The sequence below is a fragment of the Oxyura jamaicensis genome, chromosome 24, assembly GCF_011077185.1.
Source record: "Oxyura jamaicensis isolate SHBP4307 breed ruddy duck chromosome 24, BPBGC_Ojam_1.0, whole genome shotgun sequence".
NCBI lineage: Eukaryota > Metazoa > Chordata > Aves > Anseriformes > Anatidae > Oxyura > Oxyura jamaicensis.
In genome coordinates, this window is record NC_048916.1 from 6,394,947 (window position 1) to 6,412,772 (window position 17,826).

Below are 17,826 nucleotides of genomic sequence, written 5' to 3' on the forward strand. Positions count from 1 at the left end.
GGGGGGGGGGGAGGTGGGAGCAGCCCCCCGGCGCGCGGCCATGGCTCCCGCCTGGCCCTGCCTGCTGCTCTGCCTCGGCGCCGCGGCCCTGCGAGCCGGCCCGGCCCCGCCGCGCATCCGCCTGCCGCTGAGGGGAGGCGCGGCCCCGCCGCCGGGCCCCCGGGCTCGCCGGGCTCCGGAGGAGGAGGCCGAGCGGAGGGGGAGCTTCGTGGAGATGATCGATAACCTGCGCGGCAAGTCCGGCCAGGGCTACTACGTGGAGATGACGGTGGGCAGCCCCCCGCAGAAGGTAAGGGCCCGGCGCCCCCCAGCCCAGCCCCCGGGCCCGGCCCCGCGCCCCGCTGCACCCAAAGGCCCCCACCGGGGCGCAGCCCTGCTGGGAGCCGGCCCCTCCTCTCTGTTTCGGGTGAGATTGGGGAATTTTCTGCTGCCCTGTCCTTCTGCACCCGGGCACCCACCGCCGGCAGCATTGAGCTTGGCCCGCCGGGGTGCCAGGGAGACGCCTGGGGGGGAGCAAATTTCTTCAAGTGCACGGCCGGGTCCCCTGCTGCTGCCGCCCACGGCGCAGGCTGGCTCTGCCTAAACTCCCCGTGCCCACGGAGGCTCGGAAATAGCGGCTGGCTTCTCTGCAGGCACCTCTGGCACGATCTGCCTCCTGCCTGGGGTGCCCGGCACGTTTTGGCACTGGGGGTGAGCTCCCAGCGTGTGTCTGCTGGGAACAGCAGGGGAAAAGCAGCAAAAGGAGCAGAGTTCCCCCCGGCTGGGGGGCTCCTACAGCTGTCACAGAACAGCACCCGCAGAAATCAGGCCCCTCGAGGCGGTTTCGTGTCGTCCCTGGGTCTTTAGGATGTGTTTTTCTGCTCTGGCAGGGTACGTTTAGGGAGATTATTTCTGAAATCTAGTTTTAAACGTGATTTCATCATCCAGCCCTACTGGAGCTCTTGCCTGGAACCTGCCATGTGTCGCAGCTGCCACATAATTTCAGTGAGAACCACCTGTTTCCAGGCACTCGTGGGTTTCTGAAACAGCCACCCTTTTGGGCAGCATCTCCCAGCCTTGGCCTCCTTCCAGACGTGGATGTGGGGTGTGTGCATGTGTGTGCGTGTCTGTGTGCTGGAGCAAAATCCCTCCAGGCGTTTTAACGGAATTAAAAGATTCACGTGAAAGGGAAGGTTGGTGCATGGGCAGGAAATCGGGGAGCGTGGTGCGTGTTTGTCTGGGAGGATGTGTGTGTCCTCTTGAAAGGCACACGTGCAGCCCACCGCTGCCAGCCCGCCTCCCTCCTTGGCTTTCCTTTCCACCGTCCTGCTGCTAATGAGGAAGCTCCTTCGTTCTGTCGTGCTTTAATTTTGGCTGCAGAGCCTCTAATCAACAACGCACTGCTTGCTCCCCCCGTCCCTCGGCGCGCTGGTTGCGCTGCACGCTTATGCCCGTGCCACCGGTGCCGGCTGATCCAGCCCTGCGCCAGGAGGAGGGTGGGAGCGGAGCAGCCCGCGCCAGCTCCAGGACAGATGGCAAAGGCTCGGAGCCACAGCTGCCTGACTTGTCCCCCCACGACCCCACAAACGCTGCTGCCGAGGCGCCCGGAGGGGCTGTCACATCCAGGGAGCTGCAGGCGGGTTCAGAAAGCGTCCCGGCCTCGCTGGTGCACGTCGTGTCCTGGGCTAAGCCTGAAGGATGCGGGCGCAATGCGTGCGGCAGCAAACCCGAGTCAGCAGAGCGCAGCCTGCGAGCTCCCACCGTCGCTTACGCCGGCACAAAAAGCTGCACGTGGCAGAGCCTGTGAGAGCCTGGGGGCAGCAGCCAGGCTCGGGGCGTGCGTGCGGGTCCTGGGGAGCCGCAGGTGTCCTCAGCTTCCTGACACCGGCGTCATTCTCGGCGAGGCAAGGTCTCCAGAGCAAAACCCCCTTGCTGCGTCCTCTCCCTGCAGCGTCAGCTCAGCAGGTGTCTCTCCAGGGAAGCGCCTCCCCGGGTGCCCTGGAGATGAGCGTGGAGCAGGTGGTTAATGGGGGATCACACCGAGTCACCCGGGGCAGCCTGGGGAAGGTCGGGGTGCTGCTCTTGCCGCTCACCTGACAGCAGAGGGGCGAAGGTGATGCTCGGAGCCCTCCCTGGGGCTGATGCTTCCCGAGGCAAAAAGCCCGCCTGGCTCGGAGCGGGTCCGTGGGCAGCACGGGGTGCAGGACAGCTGCTGGACTCGGTGGGACGTGGCGGGGCCAGGGCAGGGCTTGCCTTGTGCAGGGTCCGTGGGTCATGGAATAAACCCTGCTGGCTGCAGCCAAGCACCGGTGCGATGAGCATAAGCGCGTTACCCTCCTTCCTCTCCCCTCCGACCCCGCAGCTTAAGGGCCAAGGCGGGGAGCGTGCTGGCGAACCAACCCTCCAGGGCCGGGCCTTTGTGGGGCCGGGGGCCGCAGGCAGGGATGGTGGCCCTGTGGGATGCCTGCCAACCCTGCCCGGGAGCTGCTAATCCAGGGCAGCGGCAGAAACGAAGCGGGAGCAGAGCTCAGCATGTGGCCGGCTGATTAGCGGACCCAGCCTGTGTACCAGCAGTCCTGCCCCCGGCTTTGCGAGCAAATTGCAATTCCTGGCAGGGGGAGCCCGGGGACCCCGTCTTGCTGCTGCCCCCTCCAGCTGGGGGTACCCAGCGCCGGTCGCAGGGTCCAAGGCCGGGCAGGGCAGGGGCGCTCACGCTGTTTGCACAGAGCCTGGCGGTGTTTGCTTTCTGTGCAGCAGCCTGGTGTCACCGGCTCCTGCTCCAGCACCGTGTCCTCTCTTGCACAACTGCTCCGAGCCGTCCTTCAGCACGGCATCGGGAGGCCCTGCTCAGCTCAGCCCCTCCTGCGCTCCCCAGACGCAGCAGCCCCCCAGGCAGCCTCCCTGCCCTGCCTCCGCCTGTCCCAGAGCTGCCCCCACAGCCCCCCGGGGGGGGCAGGCACAGAGCCCTGCCTTTTCTGCCGGCCAGGGGCGAGCAGGGAATGCCCAGGCCAGGAGGGCAGAGCCAGGCTCGCTGCCGAGGTGAGGCGCAGAGGGCTGGGAAGCACAGGGCACGGCAGCCCCATGGAGCGGGGGTGGGAAGGGCACCACTTGCCTGCGGTGCCAAGCAGAGCTGGGTGCTGGGTGCAGCCCGGGTCCCGCGGCAGTGACGAGCTCCCCGTGTCTCTTCCTTCTCCAGCTGAACATCCTGGTGGACACCGGGAGCAGTAACTTCGCCGTGGGAGCTGCGCCTCACCCCTTTCTCCGGAGATACTACCAGCGGCAGCTGTGAGTACGCCGTGAGGACAGGGGCTGGGGGGAAGCAGCACGGCCAGCGGTCCTTGTGCCCGTGCCCCAGCCCCACGGGTGGCATCCCGTCTTGCTGGGCGTCGGGCCAGACCTGGCCCCACACATCCACAGGCACCCACTCCTCTGCCCTGCTTTCACTCTGGCTCTTTGACACCATTCCAGGTCCAGCACCTACCGCGACCTGCGGAAGGGCGTGTACGTGCCCTACACGCAGGGCAAGTGGGAAGGGGAGCTGGGCACTGACCTCGTCACCATCCCCCACGGCCCCAACGTCACCGTCAGAGCCAACATTGCTGCCATCACCGAGTCGGACAAATTCTTCATCAACGGCTCCAACTGGGAAGGGATCCTGGGGCTGGCCTACGCTGAGATCGCCCGGGTGAGTCTGGTCGCGCTGGGGCCCTGCTGCCCCTCGGACAGGCTGCCCGCACCCCCGTCCTCACCTGGTGCCTGCTCTGTGGGCACCTCCAGCCACCGAGAGCGGGGCTTTTAGTGCCAGCTCCCCAGGAGCTGAGGAGCTGAGACCTGCCTGCCAGGCACCACCCAGTGCCCGCCCCACGTCCCCGGCAGCACCCTGTGAGCGCAGAGGGGCCCAGCTGTGCCTGGCCCTGCTCCCAGCTCCTCTCGGCAGATGTGGGCATCCTGTCCCAGCACAGCACGTCTCGCCCAAGGGTTCGGATCGCCTCTTAGCTCCACTCAGTCCCAGTGAGCCCATCTATGGTGTGACTGACGTTGAGCCCTGCTCCAGCAGCATGCAGAGATGCGATTCCTGGGGGCACAGCGAGAAGACATCTCCTGGGTGTCCTCCCCCGGGCATGGAGAGCCCCTGGAGAAGGGGCAGCACTGACGCATCCCTGCCCTGCCTCTGCTTTTCTCCTCCCACCAGCCCGACGACAGCCTGGAGCCCTTCTTTGACTCCTTGGTGAAGCAGACCCAGGTGCCCAACATCTTCTCCCTCCAGCTTTGCGGGGCGGGCTTCTCGCTCAACGAGACAGAGGCCCTGGCGTCAGTGGGAGGCAGCATGGTGAGTGGTCTGGAGCGAGGAGCCAGCCTGGCAGTTGTCCCCAAGGGCAGGGCTGACCCTGTGGGACGTGCTCTGGCTGGAGATGGCGACACGTGGCGGCAGCACCTTTCTGTCCCCATGGCAGATCATCGGTGGCATCGACCGCTCGCTGTACGTGGGTGACATCTGGTACACGCCCATCCGCAAGGAGTGGTACTACGAGGTCATCATCGTCAGGCTGGAGGTCAACGGGCAGGACCTGAACATGGATTGCAAAGAGGTGACGGGCACCAGGGGAACCTGCCTGCTTTTGTTGCTGCTGCTGGAGGCCGTTGTCCTTCGGTTATGGCTAAAGTCAGCCGGGGCACTGACTGCTGTGGGTGCCTGTGGTTCAGGGGCTCGCTGTTGAAGGAGGCTGAGGGCAGCGGGCTGCTTGAGACCAGAGCCTGGGCTTGGAGCCCATCGCCACGGAAAGCAGAGCTTGGCCCTGGCCCAGCCTCGGTAGCTGTGCAGGGGCGGCCAGAGCAGTCAGGTGCTGGGATGGAGGAGAGGAGCTGGGCTGGGGCGTTCAGTCTGGGTCACTCTTCCTCTTGCTGCCCCCAGTATAACTACGACAAGAGTATCGTGGACAGCGGGACCACCAACCTCCGGCTACCGAAGAAGGTGTTTGAGGCTGCGGTGAAATCCATCAAAACAGCTTCCTCGGTCAGTGTGGCCCCTGAAACCAGCCACGTCCCCAGCGTGGTGCTGCGGGCAGGGTGGCTGCCTGTCACCAGCCCCCAGCACCTCAGCTCTGCCCGCACGGCCCCGCTCACCTCCCCTTTCCCTCCGGCAGACAGAGAAGTTCCCAGACGGCTTCTGGCTGGGGGAGCAGCTGGTTTGCTGGCAGGTCGGCACCACCCCCTGGCACATCTTCCCTGTCCTGTCCCTCTACCTGATGGGGGAGGCCACCAACCAGTCCTTCCGCATCACCATCCTGCCCCAGGTGAGGGCTGAGCAGGAGAGCGGGCGGGAGCTGGTCTGTGCGGGGTGGGCACGGCTCCCTGCCCTGGGACGGAGCTGACAGCGCTTCTCTTGGCGCAGCAATACCTGCGTCCAGTGGAGGATGTGGCCACCTCTCAGGATGACTGCTACAAGTTCGCCATCTCTCAGTCCTCCACCGGCACTGTCATGGGCGCTGTCATCATGGAGGGCTTCTACGTGGTCTTTGACCGCGCCCGCAAGCGCATCGGCTTTGCTGTCAGCGCCTGCCACGGTAAGGGACGGGCGAGGGAGGGAAGCAGGGAAGGAGTGGAGCGAGGGGGAAGGGATGTGAACGTGCAGTGGTTCTGCAGTGACCAGAGCCTTGCCTTATCCTGCCCGCAGTGCACGACGAGTTCCGGACGGCCGCAGTGGAGGGGCCCTACCTGCACTCCAACATGGAGGACTGTGGCTACAACATCCCGCAGACGGACGAGTCCACCTTGATGACCATCGCGTACGTCATGGCAGCCATCTGCGCCCTGTTCATGTTGCCCCTCTGCCTCATGGTGTTTCAGTGGCGCTGCTTCCACTGCCTGCGGCGGGACCACGACGACTTTGCCGACGACATATCCTTGCTGAAGTGACACCGGAGCTTGGGGGCAGTCCCGGGGCCCGCAGGTGAGGTAGCAGGGCAAGGAGAGGTAGGTCCTTTTTCTGAAGGCTGGAGAACAGAGGCAGGACAGCAGCGGGGGGAGCTCAGTCAGCCGAAGCCCTTCTGGCCCCAGAGGCCGCTGTGCCCTTTGGGTCTAGCGGGCCAGGAGTGACCCACTGCCAGGAGCAGGCCAGCCTCGAGGCTAGGCCCTTGTGTCCCTGGGTCACCATCGCCTAGGGCAGCATTTGGGTAGCGGGACAGGAGAGGCAACACCAGCACTGGGGAGCAGGTGGAGATCTGATCCCTTTAACGTTAGGATCCCCCTCTGTGCTCCAGGGCTTTGCCCTGGTTCCTGACACCAGCCACCCCTTGCTGACCTGTAGCCGGCCACGAGCACGTGTTCAGCATGTGCTTGCAGCCTGTGGGGAAGCAGCATGTGCAAGGGCAGCCACGGGAGCCCCAGGTTTCAGCTGCTTTTATCTGGAACCTGCAGAACCAGTGTGGGAGATGGGGGGTGACAGCACAGCAACCCTGTCCCGCCTGCATCCCCCGGTAGGGCCGGGTACAGGTCTCTGCTCCGGTACAGGGATGAGCTGGGCTTTCCCTAGCTGTCCTGCCAAGCGTGACAGAGTCAAACTGATGAGCCATCCCATATCTGTCCCCTTCCTCCTCACCCCGTTCTGCGTATCTGCCCTCCTCAGCCTGCTCCGCAGGGAAGCTGCTGGCCTGGGCCCTCCGTGTAGTGATGTGTGCGTGTGTGCATGTGCGCTGTGGCTGTGCCTTCCCCACGCAGCTCCCCTCCCCAGGACGCCTGTGAGCTGGACTCCAGCGAGTGCATCTCCAGAGCCTCCATCCCAGCCCCGGGCTTTTGGGAAATACCCCACGGTGCCAGCCTGGAGCTGCCCGGGGACGTGGGAAGGCAGGCAGGGGGCTTTCCTAGCGGCTGCTCCCATCCTCCTGCTCTCCTGTACGCCGCTCGCTCTAACATTTACTGTGGCATTTCCCTGCCCTCCCGACCTGTCCTCCCTCTGCTGCCGGCCCCAGGCTCTCTGCTCACCCTGCCCTGGCTGCCTCCCAGGACGGGCAGCCATCCTCCCCGGCTCCTTCTGATCACCACGTCCCCTCTGGGGGCCGGGAACCACCTCACTTCCATTCCAGCACCAACAGCATTTGCCGCGTAGAAGCTGGTGGCTGCTGCCCGCCGGGCCTGGGGACAACAGCCTCTGCTCCGGGACACGGGGCTCTCCTCCCTGCGCTTCGCAGCCCTCGGACTGCACGGGGAACGAAGGAAGGAGCTTTCCCCTCGCGCGCTGCACAGCCTGGAACAAGCAGAAACTGAGTGCCGGGAGGGAGCCGAGTGCTGAAGCCCAGCGCCAGCCCCTTCCCCGGCCCACTCGCCTGTTTGAAAGCCATAGGGGAGCCAGTGCCGGGCTCGGCGGCCCCCGCCTGCAGCTGCTGCCTTGCCTTGCCTCACCAGCCGGCCAGAACCACGGCGGCTCCGTGCTGCTGCGCTCGCGCCACGCGTCCTCGCGCCCCGGCACCAGACACGCTCGGACCCAGGCTCCTGCTCTCAAGGCATGAGCCACCCCGGCAGCTTTGGGCAACGGGAGGTGGCTCTGGGGACTGCAGCGGTTATTATTTTTTAAACACGTGGTTGTATTTATTATTTTAGGGGGTTGTTTGGTTTTTTTTTTTTTACAATGCAAGTCACTGGTAGTACAGCTGCGCAGAACCACGGCGTGTAAATAGCAGGTCCGTACTGCACCCAGGGCTACAAATAACGCTCGCTTCTCACCTGTACAATACATCCATATAGCTCTATTTTTAATTCCAGCGCTGAAAGCCACTGTTCCAAACCCACCGGTAGGGGATTTGGTCCTGTTCTGTTTTTTTAACTACTTTTAGCCCTCAGCTCAGTCCTAGGGCCTTGGCCACCACCCAAGCCCAGGGCTTGCTCGGCAGCGGCACGCTTGGATGGAGGCACTTTATGGATCACAGGCAACCTGGAGCTGGTTTCAGAGGAAGTACTGCATGTCAGCAATCTGGTGGTAACGACGGAGGGGTGCAGGAGGAGGGCACAGCTGGATCACAGCGTGGTGGTTCTCAGGCTGAAAGGACACTGGGCAGAGGAGGCAGTTTTGTCCTCAGCTTGTCCGTACAGCAAAGGGAGAGGACTTTATGGAGTGAAAAAACCCTCCCTTTCTTCCTCTGTCAGCCCCCCCTGCAGTCCCCTCCTCCCTTCCCCAGAGCACATGCTCTTGAGCTTGCAGACAGTCGCTGACGCTCACTTTCCTTCTCTGCCTCTGACTGGGAGGTGAAAGCTTTGTTTCAGCAGCGAGATTCACTACCTACAAAGGCAACGTTCAGCCACAAGCGAAAGTCAGAGCTACCTGTGGTGCTGGGGCCTGGGCAGGGCTGAGCCACGAGTTCAGCCGGGGACAAGGGCTGGAGCATTACAAGCCTACAGTAATCAGCAGGGATAAAGCTTGTTAACAAAATCCTTCACTTAAATATTTCTTCAAAAAAGCAGGGAGGGAGCCAGTGAGCAAGGCAGGAGGAGGCACAGCGTAGGAGACCAGAGAAGAGGCAACCCAGCCCTAACGCTGGGAACTGCCCCACCAGCCCGTTACACGCACCCCTAAACCATCCCCCTTTGCTGGGTCTGGAAACAGCACCCAGTTCCCGTGCCGTGCTCCAAACCTCCACTCATCCAGCAATTCAGCTCCAGCCTGAGGGCAAAGTTATGCAACTGCAGAGTGCACACACACCTCCGCACCCTTGTGCCTGCCCAGGACCCTCCCCAGGATCCCAGAGCCTCTGTTGTGGACCACTGCCTTAAAACATGCTGACAAGCGTGTGCGTGCACGTGGAGAGAGATTCAGGCTGTGGCCAGATGCAGGCACGCCGTAGGTACCCTGGCAGTGCTTGCGCTGACCAGCCCCAAGGCAAAGCTGCTTCTAGCAGCGCTGAATTTGTGCTACAGAGTGCAAAAAAAGGAAAAAAAAAAAAAACACTACAGAGTAAGTGCAAGATTTTAAGTGGTGCTGAGCACCTCGTGATCCCACCGAAATCCATGGAGAAAGGGTTGGTGCCTCAGCCCGTGTTTTAGGAGAAAGTACAGGAAAGGGAAAAGGAGAATCTGCAACTGGTTGGTTATCCTGAGCTGCAGCACAGCCAAATTTGTTCACGCCCCAGTGCTCCTTCCCCAGGACCCGGAGTTACACCAGGAAACACCAGGTGAAAGCGTGTGCAGGACTCTGCCCAGCGGGAGGGATGGGGATGGCTACCGCAGGCTGCCGCTGTAGACTCCAGTACTCTGTAACCTATCGTCTGTGTAAGAACAATGAATGTTAACACGGTAAATTATTACATTAAAAAAATGACAAAAATACTTCTCACCTAGAATGTGCTCATTGCTAACAGGGGAACTAGTCAGGGCACCAGCAGCCCCAGATGGACGTGGTGTGGCAGGGGACTGCTCGGCTGGGTGTGGTGATGCGAGACGTCCTGCCAAGGGCAGCGGGTGGGGAAGCGTGGAGCTGGTGGGAGCGCTGCCCCCGGGGAAGAACACGCGCAGCTAAGGGGGAAGAGGTAGTTACAGCAGCCTCTGAAGCCCCAGCAAGGAGGTTTTGCTTTAACACGCATTAGAAAGGAAGCCAGTAAGGCTGCAAACTAAGAAAGGAGGAGCAGCACCAAATCACTGCATAATATACACACTTTATTTATGAATTTGTATGTATACAGACTTTCTATACACACATTACCTATATAATAAAAATGTACATGTGTATACATGGTCGTATAAATATAGAACTGTAGAAATCTTAGAACTGATCCTGTCTATTCACAGCAACTCCTCCCGCGGGACCACTTTGTTCGAGTAGCCGTCATTTGAGACTTGGACAAAAGGGGCAAGCGTCATTTGTGTTGGTTTGTGCCCAGAATTTGATGCACTGGAAGAGAGAGAATTAGTCAGGAGCCACTGGCACAACTCAAAGGCGCTGAGAACGGAGCGTGGCATTACCGTGCTGGCAAGGGGCGCCCATTTTAAGGGATGGTTTGCTTTGCTCCTTAGAAACAGCCCCCATGGAAAGGTCACTGCGACAAGGGAGCCCTTTCGAACCTAGCAGACCACCATGATCTACTACCTGCACTGGGAACCTTATAAGGAACGGGAAGACGCGCACGCAGCAGGGGAGCACACTCACCTCCTTGTGCAGCACATGCGAACAGGCCATGGGGTGAAGGTCACCGGGCTGCACAAGCTTCTGGCACATGAGACACAGCTTACAGGCAGCTGGGGTCTGGGGCGAGCAGTGACAGAACAGAGCAGGTAGTCACGGCAGTCACGCATCCCACCTCACATCCCACATGGCGTGTTGCAGCTACGTGTCCTGCCCACTGCAGCCAGGGGCCACAGTTTGCCCAGTTCCTCCCCCTGCCCACCAATCCTGCAGCCGTTCCCTCCTCCCCTGATGCAGGGCATGCAGAACCAAGCCGCTAACCCGTCCCTTCTACCCCACCAGCACGAGCAGCTACACGAGGGGAGAGAGAGGTCCCAGCTTCATGGGTTTGTCCCTTTGGCCACTTCTCAGAAGGGCTCCCTCCCCAGATAGCTTTTCCAAGGGATGATGAAGTGCTCTAGGAAGGCAAGAAGAAAAAAGTCTTACATGTGATGCTGTTCCAGGGTAAGCCACCTGGGCTGGGGGCAGGAACATGGGCGTGCTGATCTGAGGCAGCGGAGCAGAAAACATGGGGGCCCTGATTCGACTGAGAGGCTGTAGGGAGACAAACGAGGCATTATCAGAAAGTGCAGAAGTAAAGGACAGCTGAGCTACCCCACGGTAACGCAGAGCAAAACTCCCCCTAGAGCAGACCCCCAGTCAGCAGAGGGGAACCCACAGGACACGCCTGGTGCACACAGCCCAACCCTGAGCTCTGCGTGGTTCCAGCAGCAAGCCCCGTGCAGCTCAGCCTGCGGGGAGCCAAGGAACAGGAAAACTTCTCACTGCCACCCGGGCTCCCCTTCCCTGCAACCCCCCCAGCACCCCCACCCCAGCTCTCCCACCTGAGCCCCGGCTGCTGCCCGCTCCTGCTGCTCTGCGAGCTTGGCCGCCACCAGCTGGTTGAGCTCCTCCATGGTCAGCCCCGCCATGGTCCTCCGAGCAGTCTTGATCTGCTGCAGGATGTTGGTGAGCTGCGCCCTGCAGAACAGCAGCCTGCTAAGAGCTCCCACCCACCGCCAACACGTCCCCCCCACCAAAGGGCCGACAATATCACAAGTCAGCCAGCCCCGTGCCAGGGGAAGGCTCTGGCACGGCACAAGGGTACGTGCTCTCAGCCATACAAGTGAGACAAATCACACGCTGAGCTTCTGTCCCTAAAATGCTGGGAAAGAGTGGGAAATCCCAGCTGGAGCGAGAGACAGCGCCCACCTGTCACGCAGCTCCAGGACGCAGCACCCCGGGAGCTGAAGGCAAGGCTGCACGCAGAGAGCTCCTGGCTGCTTTCACGTATCACTGCTGGGCTTGGCATCAAGCTCCAAACCTGCCTCGCTCAGTGCTCTGGCAAACCTGACAGGGAGCACCCGCCCTTTGCTCCTTGCCTTTAGGCTTCCTTTACTTCCCCTCCAGCCCCCAGCTGAGCTCCACTTCCCCCCGTCCTAGCTGACATCTCACACACACGTCTTCATCCTCCGGGAAGGACAACACGAGGCACGTACTTGTTGCACTGAGGAAACCGAGTCAACAACTTCTCCAAAAGCTTTTCCAGCTTATCCGCCGGCTGCGGCCTGTGAAACTCCGGAGTGACCTTAACTCCTCCCAGGCCCGGCGGAGGAGGGATGGAGGCAGCAGGAGTCATATGGGGACTGTGGGTGCCGATGAGCGATGCCACGACAGGGCTGTTTCTTCCTTGGGAAGCAGGCAGCGGTGGGGAAGGCTGGTTGGGCCTGGAGATCGCGGGGTTCAGGAGAGGAAAGGAGAGTGCCCTAGGATCGGCGCTCGGCATGACCATGGGGACGGGGACTGGTCCTATGGGAAACGGGAGCCTGGGAGTGAGGGATGGGTTGGGCTGGAATGCCGTCAGCATGAAATCTGTCTGAGAAAGAAAAACGGGGTTGGGGGAAGAAAAGGCTGGTTAGAATAAGCCCATCTGAAAGCAGAGCGGAGCACCTTCCTCCCCAGCCAGACGGGTGGCGGGCTGAGCCACAGGCACCAGCCACTCCACTCCTCGTGACGAGGGAGGGCTGTGCAGACCCCCTCTCTTCTCACCAGGGAAAGCAGGTAAGCCCAGAGCTGCCTCAGAGGACAAGCACAGGGTAAATGTAATCCTACAGTCCCCTCCAGTGCACACAGCACAGGCAGTACCAGTCACAGGCCAGTGAACGGGCTGTCCCCAGAGCCTCACAGAAACACCAGAGCAATCAAAGCTTGTGTTTGTTAGGCTGGAGAGGCACTCACTTCTGAGGGTGGAGGTGGCAGTGTTGGGGTTGGGATCTGTGGGAGGCTGCTCAGCTTTGTTCCATTTCTCACCATCTGAATGTGGTCATTGAACTGGTCCTAGCAGAGAGAAAAGAAAACAGACACATTTATCAAAGCCTCTGCCTCAGGAAGTTCTGGGCACTGAATGCCCAGAACAGGCAAATTCCCCTGCCACAGCTGCCTGAGCAAAGCATTCTCGGCCCCAGAACAATCACAGGCCCCAAGCGGGTCATTTGGTTTCACAGAACAAAAGAGAATGAAAAAGGACCTGGAAGGAGAAAAAGAGTAACTGCTTCTGTGGTTAACCCGACGCTGCTTTCATATCCACGTGGCTTATCCACACGCACGAGCCTGAAGAGGCAGGCAGATCTCTGCAGCTGCTCGCAAACACCGACTGACTGTGCCACGCGTTTGGGCACAAACCTCTTTCCTGGGTCTTAGTCTTCTCTCAGAGAGAGTTGAAATTAAGCATGCAAAGCAGCACTCTTAGGCCAGGAGCTGTCTGACAGCAACTTACTCTGACATTTTCCTTTGTCATTCGTATCCTGTTCAGCCTCATCTCCCACTCCTGCTTTGGCCTCATCGTCTCCAGCGTTGGTGGCGCAGACCTGCAAGAACAATTTAACCTTCCCTCTTGCAAGCATGCTCTCACTTGCAGCAGTGTGGAAACAGCTGAAAGCAACCAACTCCTCAAACCCTCCTGCCTTCCCCAGCAGGGCTCCCCTGCTCTGGCTGGGCAGGAAGGAGAGCCCAAACCCAGGCGAGGAACCCCACAAGAGGAGAGCACACAGCGCTACCAGAGTGCAGAGACTGCTCTGGTGGACAGAGACATCGACCCCACAGACAATCCAGTGCCTACAGCACATAGTCCAGGGCACAGCAGATGTTCAGCAGGTGAACAGTGACAGGGAATAAAGAAGCATGGCCCCACCAACCCGTTTCGTGACATTACTGAATCACATTAGATTAATAAAGAAAGCCACAGGAAACCCTGAACTATTTCAGTCAAACATTCAGTGTAAGCAGAAGAGGAGATAAGGTAATCTCCATGTTCCGGTGCGCCTATCACTTCTGAGACAGGAACTTACTTGAGGTAGGTGAGGTGTAGCTCCGCTTCTTTTTCTGCTTCTTCTAGTTTCAACACCAGCAGCTCCTTTCGGCTCTCCAGGGACAGGATCTAGCAACAGTCCCAACTAACGTTTACTGCACTGACATTTGCTTACCCCTTCTCCAGCCACATGAAGAGCCTCATCCTTAACTGCTCCTAATTTCACATAATCTGTCATGAGTCAATCTGTCATCTAGAATCTCAGAAAGACCCTCTTCAACTGCTTTGCTGGTAAGAAGTCATCTACTAACCTCTGCTTTCCAGGCCCGTTCTGTCTCCTCAAGAATGTTCCTGTTGATTTCGTTGTGCTGGTTCTTCAGCTTATCTAGCTCTGTCTCCCACAGCTGCCTGCAAAGAGACAGAACAAATCTGCTTCAGCACTGCAATGACTTGAAACAGGAGAGCTGACAAACTCCCACAAAGCCAATTGATCCTCGTAGCTCTTGATGGGGTGGAACTGTGGGATACTGACAGCTTCCAGACCATGACACCAGTCACATTTCCCAAGGCTGCATGAGTCACAGTCCCCAGAGTGAGCTGTTCCAGAGCATGCAGACAACCACTGTGCAAACATACATGTAGGGATGAGCAAAAAGGGGAGGCAAGAACTCCCCTCACCAAATTCGGTCCAACTTCAAGGAACGGTGCACAGCTCTGAACAAAAAGCAACCTGATGCAACGCACAGAACTAAATCATTCTGATCCTGTAGGAGTTCAATGGTTGCCCTTTCCACCTGTGCCTGGATCTGGAACATCTCTGCGCACTGTTAAAATACCTGAAGCGTTCCAGAGTTTAGAGCAGTTGGGCAGCTGCAGCGAACAGCATGGAGGTTTCCCCGATTTCTGGGAAGCTGAAATTCAGTCAGAGGTAGCAGGTACAGGCTGAGTCAATCCACTACGCATAAACTCTAATCTTATGGGATCTTTATGTAACAAGTACCCGGGAGCCTTCTTGGGATCAGGATCAAAGAGAATTTAATCCAGAGACTGCGAGCACCAGCCTGCTAAAAGGGGAGATAAAACCTCTAGGGCACCCAAGAGGACAGCACTGTTAGACCACCCTCTGCAGCCTATGCCATCAGGAGCACAAGATTCACTCCAAATCAGAACAGTGAAATAGAAGAATGTTCAACGCTGTTAACCTGGAAACAGCTAAGTGCCTTACTTTTCATCAGACTGCTCTGCAATCAGAGAAGCAATCTTGTTTTCCTTCTCCTCCTGTTCTTTCAGCAACCTGCACAAGAAAAAAAAAAGGCCAGATGGAGTCATCTGCCGCAGCGGTGTTATCGCACAGCCCCTAACGCTGCAGCTCTCAAGTTTAAACAACGTATTTGCACAGCTGTGTGCCCAACGCAACAGCACGCTCTGAAGACTGTTTTCAGACACGTATTGAATAGTTCAGTCACCAACATCCTCACGAGCCATGATTTTGCTGTATCATGACACTGCACACCGACTGTGGCGTTGACCCTGAGCCCACCGCAGAGAGCTGTGCCGCTCTGACCTGCACTTTGCAACAGTTCATTCAGGGGGGAAGCAGGCTGAGTACTTGGAGCCGTTACTAAAACGGCTTAGCCAAAAACATCGCTGAGCCCTCAAAGTAAAACTGAAAATTAAAAACAATCAGACCTTGACAACATGTCACAATGGCTCCATAGAAGTGCAGATTCACCATGCAAAGGAACCTTAAGCTCTTTGCAAACAGATCGCACTGCCTGCTTTAGAACCCCTCTGAAACTAGCACGGCTCTTCGCACAGAGCATGCTGCCTACCTCACCGCAAGGTCGGACTGCAGCCAGATCTTTCGAGCCATTAGGTACAGGTAGGCTGCTTAAGCAGGAAACTCACAGGAGACCAAGAAATGTTCAACAGAAAACAAGACCCTAACCCTGACACTGTAACTGAGCAGCCCTGCCCCCTGCTGAAGGGCTCTGGATTCACACAGACGCAGCAGAGCACAGCAGAAGCGCCTGCTGTTTTTGCCCAGTTTTGTCCACACAGGTATCTAACAGGTAGCACAACCTGCTGCCTGGAAATTCATTCTGAGATCGTCTGTATACAAAAGCTGCTCTGCTGTAGTTGAATCCACTCCAGACTGCGCAGGCCCATCCTGAAATGCTCAGCAAAATACTCACTGCTTCCAAAAAGTTTCAAGTGATCCTCTTTTAACTGATCAGATATAGATCGAAGTTAACTTATACTTTTCTTCCTAAAAAGTAGTTGGTTTTTTTTATACTAATACCTTCTGCCTTTCTCGCAGAGTTTCTCAATTTCTGCTTTCAGATCCTGTTCTTTCTGCAGGAATTCTTTCTTTTCTTTCTCCATCTTCTTCTTTGTCTCTTCTCGCTTGATTGTAACATCCTGAATTGCTTTCAAAATCTCCTGGAGTAACAGAAGCATCGCACAAATGAAGAGCAGAATTCCCAGGTAATGTTTTTCTTTGTTTTTAAATCCATTAATATCTTAGCAAAATTGAAGAGAGATTATGAGATTACACGTGTCATCAGAATCTTTCTTTTTAGCAGATCCAGACATGATTCATAGAGGTTATCACGAGGAAACACAGGAGACAGACAGAAAGTCTGAACTGCACGTTCCCCTGTCTCCTTAGGAGAACTTTGGGGCACTCCTGCTCCCTACTCTCGTTCTCGGTGACACACCACCGACGGCAGCATCCTTAATGCTACCAAATGTGCTTGCATGGGCACAGGAGGCCAAATCAGCCCACCTTCATCGTGCAGGGCTAAGGGGCAGGTTACACAGCAAGAAGACCGCTAAATACCTGGTGGTTCTTCATCTCTTCCTCCCTCCGCTGCTGGAGCTGCTTAAGCTGTACCTGTAGCTGGTTCTCCACTTGCCTCTGTTTGTCCAACACCTCCTGGTAACGTTCCTTCAGCAAAGCCCTCTCAGACATCATTTTGTCCTGCAGAGGAGAGCAGAAATTCAGGGAGAACCTCCCCCTTCCCTCACACCACAGACAGCACGGACACACGCAGGAAAGCTCAGCAGCGTGTGAAAGCCAAGGATGCCAAGGTTGGTATCGTCAAGAGCCACATGATCGGCTCCCACTTTCAAAGTTCAGACCCTCCAGGTCAGAGAAGATGAATGGGGGCACTGCCTGGAGCTGCAGCTGCCACTACATTTTCTCTGCTAAAGAGGGCTCGGCTCAAGAAGGCCGAGGCTGGCATTTAAATGAGAAACATCCTGTGGAAGGGCAGGGGAGCCAGCGTCAGGATGCCTAGCGCAGGAACAGCCCTGCCTCCAGCGACTTCCTTGACCAGCACGTCGCTCTAAGACTTGCCGTGGGACATCCTGCGAGCATTTTTAAGTTTCTCCCAAATCTCTGGGATGATTTGGTACGCAAATAATGAAAATCCACTGCTTGGGTGGCAGTGGGGTGGGAATGTTTTTGTTTTATAAACGAGGTATTTAGAAAGAAACAAACCAGTGGTGTTTCACCTGCTGAGCAGCCAGAGACAGACCAAGATTCACAACATGTGTCCACCAAATTGCCGGGGTGATCTTTCTTGGTCAGCTACTAGCTATAGATGATCCTTCATGCTCACGTATTAACTATGGCAAATATTAGAGCTGCCAAATACCACAAACGCTATCCCCACCACCACTGCTGTGCAGTGTTTCAGAATTCAGGTCATTTTTGCTGACCGCGGAAGCACCACGAGAGCCTTTTGGTCATCCGTGCTCAGAGAACGCGGGCTCCCAGGGCACCAGCGGCCCAGCCGAGCTGCCCAGGGGAACCCCGGCCGGCAGAACCGGGACCCTCCGCGGGGCTTCAGCACCCACCAAGTTCTTCTCGATGTCCTGATCCGTGCTGGCGCCCGCATCGGCCGTCCTGAAGTCGGTCTGCAAAGGCACACGGACCCCGTTAGCAGCCCGGCCAGCCCCCACGACCCCCCGGGGCACACCGGCGGGGAGCGGGACGGGGCCGGCCCCGCAGCCCCCACCTGCACCGCGATGTTCTGCGACGGCTTCGCGGGGGCCGCCTCGGGCTCGGGCTCCTCCGCCGCCCCTCCGCGCTGCCCGCCGGCCTCGGGGGGGCCGCCGCCGCCGCCAGGGCCCGGGCCTTCCTCCCCCTCCTCCTCCTCCTCCTCCTCCTCTTCCTCCTCCGCCGCCCCCTCGCCTCCTGACGGCACCGGGGCCTCGCCGGGGGTCGCCGCGGGCTGCGCCTCTCCTCCGGCCGCCGCCTCGCCGTGGCTCTCGGCGCTGCTCGGAACAAACACCCGGTCACCGCACCGCCCGGTCACCGCACCGCCCGGTCACCGCACCGCCCGGCCCGGCCCGGCCCGCCCCGCCCGGCCCCCTCGGGCCCACC

At 58.7% G+C, this 17,826-nt stretch overlaps 2 protein-coding genes across 2 annotated transcripts; one reads left to right on the forward strand and one right to left on the reverse strand.

Annotated features, from left to right (window-relative positions):
* Positions 1-35: 35 nt before the first annotated feature.
* BACE1 (beta-secretase 1) lies at positions 36-6,152 on the forward strand. Its single transcript, XM_035346181.1, has 9 exons — positions 36-289; positions 3,176-3,264; positions 3,448-3,664; positions 4,172-4,309; positions 4,434-4,568; positions 4,892-4,993; positions 5,124-5,273; positions 5,372-5,543; positions 5,654-6,152. The coding sequence occupies exons 1-9, from the start codon at positions 41-43 to the stop codon at positions 5,893-5,895; spliced, it is 1,494 nt and encodes a 497-aa protein (XP_035202072.1). The 5' UTR covers positions 36-40; the 3' UTR covers positions 5,896-6,152.
* Positions 6,153-9,600: 3,448 nt separating this feature from the next.
* RNF214 (ring finger protein 214) lies at positions 9,601-17,743 on the reverse strand (the record flags this gene model as incomplete). The annotated part of the gene is made up of 14 exons (XM_035345892.1): positions 9,601-9,856; positions 10,112-10,207; positions 10,574-10,681; positions 10,972-11,107; positions 11,626-12,002; positions 12,365-12,463; positions 12,903-12,993; positions 13,474-13,562; positions 13,745-13,841; positions 14,659-14,727; positions 15,736-15,875; positions 16,276-16,416; positions 17,298-17,357; positions 17,459-17,743. Coding segments are annotated over 14 exons (1,854 nt in total), but the record flags the coding sequence as incomplete, so codon positions are not given.
* Between the last annotated feature and the right edge of the window lie 83 nt (positions 17,744-17,826).

What these genes read in the sequence shown, in the direction of transcription:
- BACE1 (XM_035346181.1), top strand. Translation starts at nt 41, where the DNA reads ATGGCTCCCGCCTGGCCCTGCCTGCTGCTCTGCCTCGGCGCCGCGGCC. An exon ending in TGGGCAGCCCCCCGCAGAAG is followed by an intron (nt 290 to 3,175) that starts GTAAGGGCCCGG and finishes TTCCTTCTCCAG; the next exon opens with CTGAACATCCTGGTGGACAC. An exon ending in CCTACGCTGAGATCGCCCGG is followed by an intron (nt 3,665 to 4,171) that starts GTGAGTCTGGTC and finishes TCCTCCCACCAG; the next exon opens with CCCGACGACAGCCTGGAGCC.